This window comes from Myodes glareolus, chromosome 9, assembly GCF_982192425.1.
Source record: "Myodes glareolus chromosome 9, mMyoGla1.1, whole genome shotgun sequence".
Classification (NCBI taxonomy): domain Eukaryota; kingdom Metazoa; phylum Chordata; class Mammalia; order Rodentia; family Cricetidae; genus Myodes; species Myodes glareolus.
In genome coordinates, this window is record NC_142034.1 from 43,290,667 (window position 1) to 43,305,037 (window position 14,371).

The window sequence follows — 14,371 nt, forward strand, 5'->3', positions numbered from 1 at the left end:
TTCATTATTGTGCATTTCATTTTTACAAAAAGTGTTTCTCCTACGAAAAACGAATCTCACGTTCCTTTAGGCAGAAGCGTCCCTGACAAAACTAAGACTGTCTAGAGGAAAAGCTGAGGTTATTTGCTGTGACTCATCAGCGAGAAATTCAGGTAGAGTGAACCAGAGCTTAATTCCAATGCTTTTCTTTAGACTCTCTTAAAATGTTTTCCTTAAACAGGGATAACAAAAACAATATCCTTTATTAAATGATTCACATTGACTATACCATCCCCCTGATAACAAATATGAATGGTTCCAGGAACAATTCTCCAAGATTTACTTATCAATTAAATTTACTTAATTTATGTTTGTATGTGTGGGTGCATGATGTGTGTGTAGCTCTTCTATGTGGTCAGAGGACAACTTTGTGAAGTTGCTTCTTTCCTTCCACTTTTACATAGGTTCCAGAGATCAAATTCAGGTGGCCAGGCTGTGTAGCAAGTGCCTTTACCCACCCAGCTAACCCCTGTATATTTTGTCTAAACACCTCCCACACACTCCTAAAGTAGATTCTACAACATCTTATTCTTCAATTTGCCTTTTAAAATCTTAACAATATGTGTAAGTCCTATTATCATTTCATTGTATATGTATATATACACATGCTGTCCATTCTTTTCATTGTTGTTGCCCTTCTGGGTTTTTTTTTTTTTTTGGTTGTTGTTTTGTGTTGTGTTGATAGAGTCCGTCTATGTAGCCCAGGCTGGCCTGAAACTCATGATCCTGCTGCCCCAGTCTCCTAAGTGCTGGGATTACAGATATGTACCACTGTGTTGAACCTCACTCTCTTTAACAGATCTACAGTATGGCCTAGGAAGAGGGCTTAGTGGATAAAGTGTTTGTTGCACAAGCATAAGAATCTGAGTTCTAATCTCCAGCACACACATAAAAAGCTGGGTGTGACATCATGTGCCCCTGTGCTGTAATGCTGTAATTCAGTTGCTACACACACACACACACACACACACAGAGTACACCATTATATAATGTACTATTTAGTTATTTTATTTTACTTGGTTTTTCGAGATAGGGTTTCTCTGTGGCTTTGGAACTAGCCCTTGTAGACCAGGCTGGCCTCGAACTCATAGAGATCTGCCTGCCTCTGCCTCCTGAGTGCTGGGATTAAAGGTGTGCACCACCGCCCAGGTTCTTCTTTTTAAACTATTAAAATAGTGCTTCTGTCTTGTTGTAGCTGGGCAGTGGTGCACACCTTTCATTCCAGCACTCGGGAGGCAGAGGCAGGCGGATCTCTGTGAGTTCGAGACCTGCCTGGTCTACAAGAGCTAGTTCTGGGCTGGAGCGATCGCTCAGAGGTTAAGAGCACTGGCTGTTTTTCTAGAGGTCCTGAGTTCAATTCCCTGCAACCACATGGTGGCTCACAACCATTACTAATGGTAGGCTGTGCCATAGTCTGGTCTGCAGGCATACTTGTAGGCAGAACACTGTATATATAACAAATAAATAATTTTTTTTTTAAAAAAAGAAAGAGCTAGTTCCAAGACAGACTCTAAAGCTACATAGAAACCCTGTCTTGGAAAAATAAAAAAATAAAAATAAAACAAAACAACCAAAAAAACAAAATAAAAAATATAGTGCTTCATTGGCCATTCTTGTACAGGAAAGGTTTGGAAATATTGGACTTAATTGGTGGGCTTAAGTTATATGTGTCTAAAATGTGGACAGATTTCGCCAAACTACTCAAAATAAAGAAAGCTTGGTGACTTTTTTATTTTAAGCCTAGTGGTCTTAATTGTACACCCCACAGTTCCTCAAGAAGTTGTGAGAACATTTTTGTGTGTTTTGTTTGTTGAGACAGGAATTCTCTGTATAGCCTTGGCCTCAAACTGCCTCTACTGGGATTAAAAGCGTGCAATACTACCACCACACACTCAGCCTATGTGAGGACATTTAATAAAGCAACCCCTGGGCTTAAAACTATGTTAAAAGTATCTTTAAGGGCTGGAGAGATGGTTCAGTGGTTAAGAGCATTGGTTGCTCTTCCAGAGGACCTGGGTTTGATTTCCAACACTACATAATGGCTGACAAAGCATTGTAACTCCTGTTCCAGAAGATCTGCTGTCCTCCTCTGGTCTCCAAGGGCACTGCACACTTGTGGTGTCCGGGTGTATGTGCAGGCTCATGGATTTTTCTGTGTACAAGTACTTTGTCTGCAGGTATGCCAACAAATCAGAAGAGGGCATCAGACTGTGAGATGTGTTGCTGGGTGTTGAACTCAGGCTCTCTGAAATACCAGCAGCCAGTGTTCTTAACTGCTGAGCCATCTCTCCAGACCCTCACTGTGATATTTTCATACATAAATATAATTGTACTTTGCTCATGATCCTCTTTGTACTTTCTCTTGACAAACTCAGTGGTTCCAAAGACAGTATTTCACCCTGTGCTTTGTAATAAATGTTCAAAGTCCCATGGGCTCCATCTGCCTTGGGCTTTGAAGAGCATCCCAAATGTGTCATTGGGCAGAAAGTATGAAAATACATGCCCTCATTCTTTATATGTGGCAGCAGCTATACACTCCAATGTTGTTTGTGGGAGGGGCTTGAGAGTTGTAGAGAATAGGGTGTTTCTTTATTTGATAGTTTGGCACTATTGTAAATTGACACAGAGAACATCAAAGGCACAGAGCTTTAAGAAACTATGTTTCTAAGGGGCTGAAGTAGTTTCTAAGGGGCTCAGTAGTTAAGAGCACTGGCTGCTCTTCCAGAGGTCCTGAATTCAATTCCCAGCAACCACATGGTGGCTCACAACCACCTGTAAAGAGATCTGGCGCCCTCTTCTGGCGCCCTCTTCTACATGCAGACAGAACACTGTGTACATAATGAATAAATAAAAATCGTTGAGACTACAATTCTAAACAGGTCAAAATGGGACCTCAGCTGTAGACGCTTGTGAATCCACACTCCAGGGTGACTCGCTGGCTCTCCAATCTTCTCTCAGGTGCTGTGCTCCTTTAATCTATAACATTCCTATACTTCATAGTTCCTACTGAATGTTTTGCTTCCTTCCAACATTCCTTGTGAGATGGATGGGCATGGTGGCTCACACCTGCAATCCCAGCATTTGAGATCCCGAGGAAGGAGATCACTGTGGGTACCAAAAAAGCTACAAGGTGAAATGAGAAATAGGTTATTACTTGTATTCCTTCTATTCATTCACTTGAAAAATGCAATAAATCAACACTGTAGTTTTTGTTTTGTTTTTTTTTAAAAAAAAGCTACAAGGTGAGAATCTGCCTCTAAAACCAAGTACAATCAACTTTCCTTTCTCAAGGTCCTATCTCTCATAGATTCTTTTTAACTGTATTTTAATAATCTCCACCAAATAATTTTCTTTTTACATTTTTTTCTTCTTGTAGAGGTGGGGGATTGGACCCAAGGCCCCATGCATGCTAAGCAAGCAGTCTACCAGAGCCATGCTACACAATTGCCTTTCTAGTTCTTCATTTATTTAATTTTGTCTTTTTGAGACAAGGTTTCTTGTGTAGTCCTGAGATTTGCCTGCCTCTGCCTCCCAAGCGGTAGGATTAAAGGTGTGCAAAACCACCACCCAGTTCACGAGTGGAAGGACCTTCTCAGAGGACAAGGATGTGGTGATGGTTCTCTCCTTTCTCCACATGGTAGTCAGGGATTGAACTCCAGCTGTCAGGCTTGGCAGTCAGCACTTTTACCCAGTGAGTGTCTCAATGGCTCCCCCAGCTGGTCTTGAATTAATGTGCTCAAATGATGCCTGCCTCCACCTTGACACCAGGGTAAGTTTTGGAATTAGAACATTAGGAGCTTGGGTCTCTCTCTCTCTCTCTCTCTCTCTCTCTCTCTCTCTCTGTGTGTGTGTGTGTGTGTGTGTGTGTGTAGACACACTAAATCATATTATACGTGACGGTGTTAGGGGAAATGCTCTCTCACTGAGCTATAGTCTCAATTGTACAGACATATTACATTAGAAAAGCTTCTAAGATCTCCAAGTGGAGATGTTGAATTGGCAGTTGGGTAGACTAGCATAAGTCTGGAATTTGGGACTGCTTCTGTGTTTGGAAGGTAGATCAGTATTGTCCAAGCCAGCAGTTACTAACTACATGTGGCAGTTAAAATTAGAACAAACTAAGTGATATTGAAAATGCAGTTTCCCTTGCACCTGGTGAAACAGCTCTGCGGGCAAAGGCGCCTGCTTTCGAGCCTCATGGACTGCGCTTAGCTGTGACTTGCTGCTGGTAGAAGAAGAGACCCCACACCAGACTATCCTTTGACCTCCATCCCTGTGCCCTGGGATGAGAGCAGACTGGAGGTGCATATACACATGCAAATTTAAAAAATAGGGCTGGAATAGTGATGCACGCCTTTAAACTCAGCACTCAGAAGGCAGAGGCAGGCAGATCTCTGAGCTTGAGACCAGCCTGGTCTACAGAGGGAGTTCCAGGACAGCTAGGGCTACACAGAGAAACCTTGTTTTTAAAAACAAAAACAAATTAAAGAAATATCAACCATCTCTTTTTGAAAATTCAGTTTCTCAGTTATTCTAGACCCTCAATAGACATGTGGCTAGTGGTTACCATATTAGGTAATCCAGACAGAGAACATTTTCATTTTTATTTATGGAAAAGCAGGAATGCTAGCATGTGGGGAGTGAAGGCAAGAAGGTGGCTGGCTTGAGGGTAAGCTAGGCTAAACTGCCAGACTTTGTCTCAAAAGAAAAGAAAAGAAAATTTCGTTGGGGACCATGCAGAGCTCGGTAGGTAAAAGATTTGTCTGGAGCCATGCATGGGCATGCAAACTTTAGGAGCAGTGCTTGATGCTCAGAACCCATGTAAAAACTGGGTGGATGTGGTGGCCCAGCAGTAATCCCAATCTAGAGGCATTGATTGGAATTCTTCAAAGCAAGCTCCAGATTTAGCAGGAGACCCTGCCTCAATGTAGAAGATGGAGAGTGTTGGAGGAAGACTCTCTATGTCAATCTCAGCTCTCTCTCTCTCTCTCTCTCTCTCTCTCTCTCTCTCTCTCACACACACACACACACACACACACACACACAGTGCATGCATGCTTTCATGCACTCACATACAGATTCAACATGCATATACTACACACATACATTTAAAAATACAAAAATTTGATTGGGTAGCAATGACAAGTAATGGCATTTGAAATCATAGGCCCGGGTAAAATCTACTAGTAAGCAGAAGCCCTTTGTATAAATATATCTAATTATTCATAAACAATGGTAGTAAACTAGGTGGTGCATTAATCCCAGCACTTGGGAGGTAGAGGCAGGTGGATCTCTGAATCTGAGGCCAGCCCGGTCTACAGAGTGGCTTCTAGGACAGCCAGGGCTCTAGAGAGAAACCCTGTCTTGAAAAAAAATCAAACAAAACAAGATAAAAACAGGTGGTGTGTTATTTGTTTTGTGTTTTGGTTTTTCGACACTGGGTTTCTCTCACAGCCTTGGCTATTCTGGCACTTGCTCTGTAGACCAGGCTAACCTTGAATTTCCAGAGATCTGCCAGCCTCTGCCTCCTGAGTGCTGGGATCAAAGGCATATGCCACCATGGCCAGGCAGCTTTGGTTTTTCGAGACAGGGTTTCTCTGTGTAGCCTTGCCTGTCCTGGAACTCACTCTGTATATGGTGGTATGCTAAAAGCAAGTTTAATTTTTAATTTTAACTAAAAAATGTTTAATGAGGGGGCTGGAGAGATGGCTCAGTGGTTAAGAGCATTGCCTGCTCTTCCAAAGGTCTTGAGTTCAATTCCCAGCAACCATATGGTGGCTCACAACCATCTGTAATGAGATCTGGTGCCCTCTCTGGCCTGCAGGCACATGTGTAGGCAGATATTGAATGCATAATAAATGAATAAATATTTAAAAAAATGTTTAATGAAGTAAACTTGCCAAATAGGTAGTGAGCCTTCCAGACACAAAGAATAGTATATGATTGTTTAGTGAGGGACAAAGTATCATGACATTGTTGGGAAATTATTAGAAAGCTGACATTTTAGGGGCAGGGTCACATTATTTTAACACATACACACACACATGCGCACACGCACATGCACACACACACCCACACACCCACATTCACACACGCTTCACAAACTTCTTTGCATCATAAACCATGAGTGGGATCAGATGACACCATTAAGTTTAGAGAAATGGATGCTGCTTCTCAAGTTCCTCTCAACAATAAAAGTCAAATATGGTGCTCACCTTCATTGGGAAGGCTAGAACTTAATTTCGACTGCAGTTGGGAAAGTTGGAAAAAATAATAATCGTAGCTAATCAGTCACGGCGTTGGTAGAATGCGTTTGCACACAGACAATTACCAGGTCTAGAAGCCAGGCATTTTGGAACAGGGTTTGGAAAGATGTCAGTGAGTTTTAAAATCAGGCTGCTTACCCAAACTGCCATATTCTTGATCTTCCTTTTCTCACCTGCTCCTCCTACATTTACTTACTTACTTATTTATTTATTTACTTATCTATCTATTTACCTATTGATTATTTTCGAGTTTACAAAAACCAGGAACTTAAACTTCAGGAAAAAGACGCAAAACTATTTTTTTTCCCCTCATTTAAAAGAAACCCTTTCCATTTACATGCGTTTTGAACTATAATAGCCTAAAAAACATGACAATTTCATTAGGGGGAAAAATGTTAAGCAGTAGAATCTACTAGAATGTCACGTTGTCACTCTGTGCTCCTGCAGTTAAAAACCGTGTCATTATTTCCATTATACCTACCTCCTCATTTCAAGGGCTTATTAGCTGGGCTGTAAAAACTTGCTCCAGTGTGAGCCTGGCAAGCTGACAAGGCTGAGTGCCAGAAGTAATTTACTATCCAGCGTAGTTTGCAGAGAAAAGGGGGCTATAAATAATAGAAAAAGAAATGAAAAGTTAGTGGTTCCAAAGTCTTTAATGCGAGTAACGTACGTTACCCAGAACTTGGACGCTTTTGCTGTCTACAGTGCTAGATCACACGGAAGGTCTGAAAAGTGCAGATGCTCCACTCTCGGCTCTAACCGCGGGCTCCGAGGTTCTCAGGCATCAAAGACCCCGTCTGTGTCTATCACTGCTGCCTGACTTTGAAGTCTCAGGGCTAGCGGTGTGGGAGAGGGAGACGGGGTGGGGAGTGGGGGTAGGGAGTCCAGGTGCTTTGCCTCGTCGTGTCTGAAATTATGTATTTTCGTTCTTCAAGTAAGAATGGGTGTGTGTGTGGGTGGGTAGCATTTCTTCCTCTGCTCTTTTGAGTCACCAAGCCCTCTATGACCTCTGTCTTCAGATGGACAATGTGACCATTCCAAGGAGAAGTTCAACTTTACTTTAAAGTTTGCATTGAAGCGCACTAAAGGCGAGAACAGACGTTTTAGCTTCTGGTTAGGGCTCCTCTGGTGGGCTCCTTGTGAGATTGTCTCAGGACCTTAGCTGAGGGCTGTTTGCTGTTTCCAGACTGGCTCATCAGCACCAAAATGGGAACCAATTGTTCCTTGAAAGCCGTAGGTGATCAGAGCACATCTTTCTGGCATCACTCTTTCCGGGCAATCGGGTGGGGGTGTGTGGGTAGATCATGAAAATTTCGATTAAAATAATCACTGAACTTGGGAGCTGGCTCTATGGGTAAAGTGCTGGCCACGCAAGCTTGAGGACCTGAGTTCAGATCCCCAGGAACCAGAATCCCTAGAAGTCATGTAAAGCACCTGCCTGCTATCCCAGCTCTACAGCAGTGGAGGTAGGAGGATCCCTGGAAATTCAAGGGCCAGCCATCCTGGTACATCCATCAGTAAAAAGGGTTCCTGTCTCAAAGAAGGTAGACGTCAGGCACCAATATCTGAAGCTGTCCTGGGGCTCCACACACTCATCCACATAAGCACACGTTATACACACACAAGATTAAAGCAAGCAAAACAAGTCCTTAAAAAGTCCAGCACAGGGGGCTCGCCAGATGGCTCAGCGGTTAAGAGAACTCACTGCTCTTGCAGAGGATTTGCCACACGGCAACTCACAACCACCTGTGACTCTAGTTCTAGGGTATCTACCACCTTCTTCAGACTTCCGTGGGCACCAGATAAGTGGTACACATATACAGATATGTGTAAAGATTCCTATACAGAAAATAAAATACATTAATAAAAACAGCCAAGCTCAGCACAAGCCCATCACCCCAGCACCTGAGAGACAGAGGCAGGGAAATCAGGAACTTAAGGTCATTTTTGACTGCAATAGCAAGTTTGAAGTCATACTGAATTACATGAAATAGAATGCAAAATTCATATACTGTTTTAAATGCTTTGGAGAAGAAGGTTGATTTTTTTTCTCTTCTTTTCCTTTCCTTTCCTTTCTTTTCCTTTCCTTTCCTTTCTTTTCATTCTTTCTTTCTGGAGGGGGTCTTTTGGGGATTGACTCAGGACCTTCTGCATTCTAACTCTGGACTGCTGAACTAGATGTTCCACCCTTAGCAGGTGCTTTCAGCCCTTTTAGGTTGATATTAAAAAAGCAATAATGATTAAAAAAATAGAGTTTTATGTGATAGCACATGCTTTTAATCCAAGCACCGGGGAGGCAGAGGCAGAGGGATTTTTGAATTTGAGGCCAGCTTGATCTACAGAGAGTTCCAGGATAGCCAGGGCTGACCAAAACCAAAACCAAAAACCAAAACCAAACCAAACCAAACCAAAACAAAAAAATCAAACCCCAAACAAACAAGTAAGAGGCCACCTGTCTCTGCCTTCCGTGTACGTGTACTGGGATTAAAGATGTGTGCTACTAGGGCTGGCCAAATAAATAAAATATTTATGTGATGTGATGAGGTGGATTGACACATAAAGGTCTTAGAGCAGAGCACATAACACTCTAGACCATAGCGAGAGAGATGTTATTATGAGATTGCAGAAGTGAAAAGGAGATTTTTACCATCTCTATTATAATTATTCTTAGGGGCAAGATAATTAAAATAGCTAAATTTCAAAAGAAGAGAGGAAAGCATAGTTGATTTAAGATCTGTAGTTAACTTGTTAAGGTCTCTGTCAAAATTGCCTGGAAATAAAGGGTTTCCTGTCTGCCAGAGGTTGTTGACTTCCTTGCACTTAGTGTTTGTAAATGCCCTGCACTGTGCGCTTTTTTAGGGGCCTTCTATTAGAGCGAGGCTGTGTCTCTCTCCTGTGGGAGACTCCCTGTGCATACTGAGCTCGCTCTTCTAGGTCAGTCTGGCTGTTGACAGTCCTGCTTCTACAGAGAAACTGCACCTGCGATTTCCAGGTGATTTCCTTCCATTCTCAGATTTTAGCCCTGAAAGGGCTGAGACAAGATGAACCCCACACCAACCTCTGTGTCTGTTCTGAGTCTGGTGGGACAAGATGTGAAATGGGAGAAAAAGCAAGGCAGAGAACTGGGTAATTGCGGAGTCTGTTTCCCTTACACAGGTGGCATCGGGATCAGGCAGGGACGCGGGTGTCAATAGCAGGTCTGACAAGACCCCCTGCTTTGGCTTTATCATCTCCCGGGACCTAAAGAGAACGGATTCAGAGTTTTTTAGGTGTAGTAATTATACCAACAATATTGCTTCCCAGTTGAGTTACAGGATGGTTCTCTTAAAATTGTTCATTTGCTTGGGCAATGCTGTAAGGAAGAGCTGAGTAAATATTGATTTATTTCACCAACTTTCAAACTTTTCACTACGAAAATCCTGTTTTCTAAAACAAATGACAGGGGGCTGTAGAGATGGCTCAGAGGTTAAGAGCACTCACTGCCTGCTCTTCCAAAGGTCCTAAGTTCAATTCCCAGCAACCACATGGTGGCTCACAACCATCTGTAATAAGGTCTGGTGCCCTCTTCTGGCCTTAAGGCATACATGCAGACAGAATATTGTATACTTAATAAATAAATATTTTAAAAAAATAATAAAAAATAAAACAAATGACAGTCCCTGATATCTATTAGAGTCTAGTATTTTGAAATATTTCGTCTACATAAGTCAGAATCTCTCTTTTTTTTTTTTAAATTTAAAATCGTGTGTGTGTTTGTGCGCGCGCGCGCCGTGGCATAGAGAGACTGTTGAGGTCAGGGGACACTTGCAGGAGTTAGTCCTCTCCTTCCAGGCTTGGTGGCACGATAGCCCTAATTATTTAAATGAGAAAGCATTTCTCACCATTTTAAAACGAACCTCCCATACAGGGGCTTTAATTGGCACGTGAGAAATCCAAGTTTCCACATTGCTTTCCAGAAGAAGCTGGCACAATGCTAGCTGGGGCAGCCGGTGGTCGATCTTAGAACCACATCGAATTTGCGTAACTAACAATATCATCTTCAATTGCATATTTTAGGTTCTGAAGGGAAGTGAGGACCTGCGCTAGGACAATGATAAAAACAGACGACATCCAATGAATAGAAAGCGTACTTCAGGGACTCAGGTAAAGCCCGAAAAGAAGAGCTTTTTCCGGTCTCCGTGGAGCGAGGATTTGGCCCCGCCCCCAGCCCCGCCCCAACCCCGTTCCGCACAGGCCTACATCCGACCGGAAGGGGTTCTTGCTGCAATTCTACAGTCAACCACAGGGAGGCGACAGCGGCCTCGATAGCGGAGAGGACGGTTCCAATGGCGGAAGCGGAAAAGGCGGGCCTACGAAGCACGTTCAGTCAGTCACTGAGAGAGATCCCGGAGGCTGAAAGGTGGGCGCTTCTACGCGTGTTGGCCCCCCGGCGGCTTGTGAAGTTCCAGCCTCATGGCGGAGATAATTCAGGAACGCATAGAAGATCGAATCCCGGAGTTGGAACAGCTGGAGCGCATCGGGCTCTTCAGCCACGCGGAAATTAAGTGAGCGGGTCGGGGAGGAGGAAGGACTGGGGCGGGCTAAGGGGAGCTTCAGGCGTGGGGACTTTTCCGAGTTTGTTTCTGACTAACGAGATAAAAGAGGAAAAAGCCCGTTGCCGGAATTTGATAGAATTTAACCCGTTGCGAAGCGCTCCGCCAGTCCGTGTGCTCACCTGTCATGCAGATTGCCATCCGGTGGTCAGGGTCTTGAGGCCTGAGAGGTGATGTAGCCCGGATTCCAGCCCATCAAGGGCTTCCTGGGCTATGTGAATGGCGGGAGGATTCAGATAAAAAAAAATTTAAAAATTGGCTATAGTTTAAAAGTTTGGGGTATACAACTTTAGAGTTTCGAGGCCAGCGTCCTGGAAGCCAAGGGGGCGTGGGTCGGACTCCTAAGCTTGTAGATTGCAGATCATTTCATTCGTCTCATACACTTCTTTAGAGCTCTGCTATAGCGTCCGCCATATAGCTGACATTCGGTAATTTGTTAAAAGTCAATTGCTTTTAAAGATTTTCTGTGACAGTTCACTTTACAATGATTCCGGATGAATTACAGTAATGTGAGTATAGTATCGACGTTCTTAAATATTATTGTGCATATTCTATATTCAGTTTTCCTAAAACACATGTGTGTTTACTCAGGATGGGCTGAGTGAAAACATTTCCCATAAATGTTAGCAATATAGTAATAAAGCTTTTTAGATAGAGACTGTTTAGGTTTTTAAGAATTTACATACTAAAAAATTTAAAAAAGAATTTACATACTGACAATATAGAAACCAAGATTTTGGGATAGAGATTTGGTTATCATAAAGACCTAAGCTTTGAAGGTTAAGGATGCAGCTAAGAGCAGTGCAGAGTGCTTGCTTAGCATGCACAAGGGCCTGGGTTTGATTGATTCTAGGGGATGCCAAAAAAAAAAAAATATGCTCTCCACCCCCCTCCCCAAGGAGCTTAGGTTTGGAGAAGAAATCTTTGTTAGTAACACGTATATGTAATATAAAGTGTTGTCAGGGTTTCACTGTGTAATAGCCCTAGCTGTCCTGGAACTAGCTCTTGTAGACCAGGCTGGCCTCGAACTCATAGGGATTCACCTGCTTCTGCCTCCTGAGTGCTGGGATTAAAGGCATGCCCCACCACCACGCCCGGCTATCTGGATGTTCTTAACAGCACAGAGGTAATGTAAAAGAGTAATCACTTTGCCTCTGGAAGATAATTCTATTCAGGAACTAGATGTTTTGTTAAATGTGTGTTTTTAATATATCCAGGATAAAAATCTTAAATTCAAATTTAGCTTTTCAAATGTTACAGTCTAACCGACTTTCCCTGCAGGGCTATCATCAAGAAGGCATCGGATCTAGAATACAAAATACAGCGGAGAACCCTTATCAAGGAAGACTTTATCAATTATGTTCAAGTGAGTGATTCTATAACTTTTTAGTCCCTTCAAAAATTTTAACTAGGGGGGCTGGAGAGATGGCTCAGAGGTTAAGAGCACTGGCTGCTCTTCCAGAGGTTATGAGTTCAATTCCCAGCAACCACATGGTGGCTCACAACCATCTATAGTGAGATCTGGTGTCCTTTTCTGTCCTGTAGGCACACATGTGGGCAGAACACAATATACATAATAAATAAATAAACCTTAAAAAAATTAACTAGGAGGCTGGAGAGGTGGCTCAGTAGTTAAGAGCACTGGACCTGAGTTCAATTCCCAGCACTCACATACCAACTTGCAACTGCCTGTAACTCCAGTTCCAGGGATCTGACACTATCACAAGGTCATATACACAGACAAAACACCAATGCACGTTACAAACAAACAAACCCAGAATTTTAACTCAGACAATAATGGACTTAACAATAATTTTCTACAGAATTCCAGAATTCTGTGTTGTACCCACATTTTTTTTTTTTGAGACTCACAGAGATCTACCTGCCTCTGCCTCCCAAGTGCTGGGATTAAAGGTGTGCACCACCACCACCCAACAATACCTCATGTTCTTGAGTGTTAGGATAAAGCATGTAACATGGGGCTGGAGAGATGGTTCAGTGGTTAAGAGCACTGACTGCTCATCCAGAGGACACAGATTTGATTTCCAGCTACATGATGGCTCACAACTGTCTGTAACTCTAGTCCCGGGGGGATCTAATGCCCTTTTCTGGCCTCCGAATACTGCATGCATGGAGTACACAAATATATTTGGGCAAAACACCCATACACATAAAAATAAAGGGAACAAAAGCTTGTGTCACCATGTCAGGTGGGGCCGTGCTGAAAATTTAACTTGAAATCGTGCCTCTTTAATAGCTCAGTTTGTAGAGTGCTTGCCTAGTCTGCCAAAGCTCTGAGTTCAGTCCCTAGCACTGTGTCAGACTGGATGTGGTGGCTAAGATTCCATGACTAATCCTAGCACCCTTGTAATTCTAGTACCTGTTGGCAGGAGACTCATATGTTCATGGTCATTCTTGGTAACACAGTAAGCGAGTTTGAGGCCAGCCTGGTCTACCAAGCCAGTTCCAGGACAGCCTTCGCTGTTACACAGAGAAACTCTGTCTCGAAAAACAAAAGCAAAACAAAAGAATTCTGCTTATAGCAAATTATCTTTTATTTCATGTCTTAACTTCAGAGGTTATCGTTTTCACGCTTCTCTTTGTATCCCCCACAGTATGAAATTAATCTTTTGGAGCTGATCCAGAGAAGAAGAGCAGTAAGTTCATGTTTAATTTCTTAAGTTGGTTTTGCTGTTGTGGAGGCACTGATGGTTGTTAACCTATGCTGTACCCAAAGTGGATGCTTGTAATTGTCTGTTTTTTTTTTTTTTTTTTTTTTTTTGTCAGTAGTGAGAGTGAACATGTGTGAGCGCTACTTTGGATAAATGTGAATAACTGAGGCTTTGTGTGTTTTTTTTTGTCCCTTTTAGAGAATTAAATATTCATTTAAGAAGGATGAGATTGAATATTCTATTGTACATCGGGTACAAGGTATCTTTGGTCGTGCTTCAGCAAAGTGGAAAGTAAGTGGTCAGCCCATACCTGAGGAGGCGTGAAGATACACAGTATGCATATTATGAGTTGGGTGTTCTTTCTGCTCCTCTCCAGTTCTCAACACGTATTTGCATGATGGTGCTATTGCTTGAAACAATTTGAGCCACATAAACCATTAGGGAAGTTTATCTCATCACTTTAATATTATCTGTAAGGATGACACTGAACATTCTATTTAATACATTATTAGGGATTAGAAAACCAAAAGGGCGTAGGCCTTTAATCCTAACACTCAGGAGGCAGAGGCAGGTGGATCTCTGTGAGTTCGAGACCAGTCTGGTCTACAGAGTGAATTCAAGGACAGCCCCAGCTATGCATGAAACCGTGTCTCAAAAAAAAGAAGAAAAGAAAAAGAAAAATCACCAGGGAGATGGTTGGGTGATGGGGCTTGGAGATGTGAGTTGATGTTTAAATTTTGATGGGGACTGATCTATAGATACATAAATAAACATACCTATATACCTATATATCTATATCTAT

General features: G+C 42.6%; 1 protein-coding gene across 1 annotated transcript in view; it reads left to right on the forward strand.

The window, feature by feature from the left end:
* Positions 1–10,628: 10,628 nt before the first annotated feature.
* Utp6 (UTP6 small subunit processome component) overlaps positions 10,629–14,371 on the forward strand; it is a 28,141-nt gene continuing 24,398 nt past the window's right edge. Inside the window, exons 1-4 of the mRNA XM_085695482.2 lie at positions 10,629–10,849; positions 12,179–12,263; positions 13,513–13,554; positions 13,768–13,860. Of these exons, the coding sequence (XP_085551608.2) occupies positions 10,758–10,849; positions 12,179–12,263; positions 13,513–13,554; positions 13,768–13,860 (312 nt within the window). The 5' untranslated portion in view covers positions 10,629–10,757. The remainder of the gene's footprint in view (positions 10,850–12,178; positions 12,264–13,512; positions 13,555–13,767; positions 13,861–14,371) is intronic.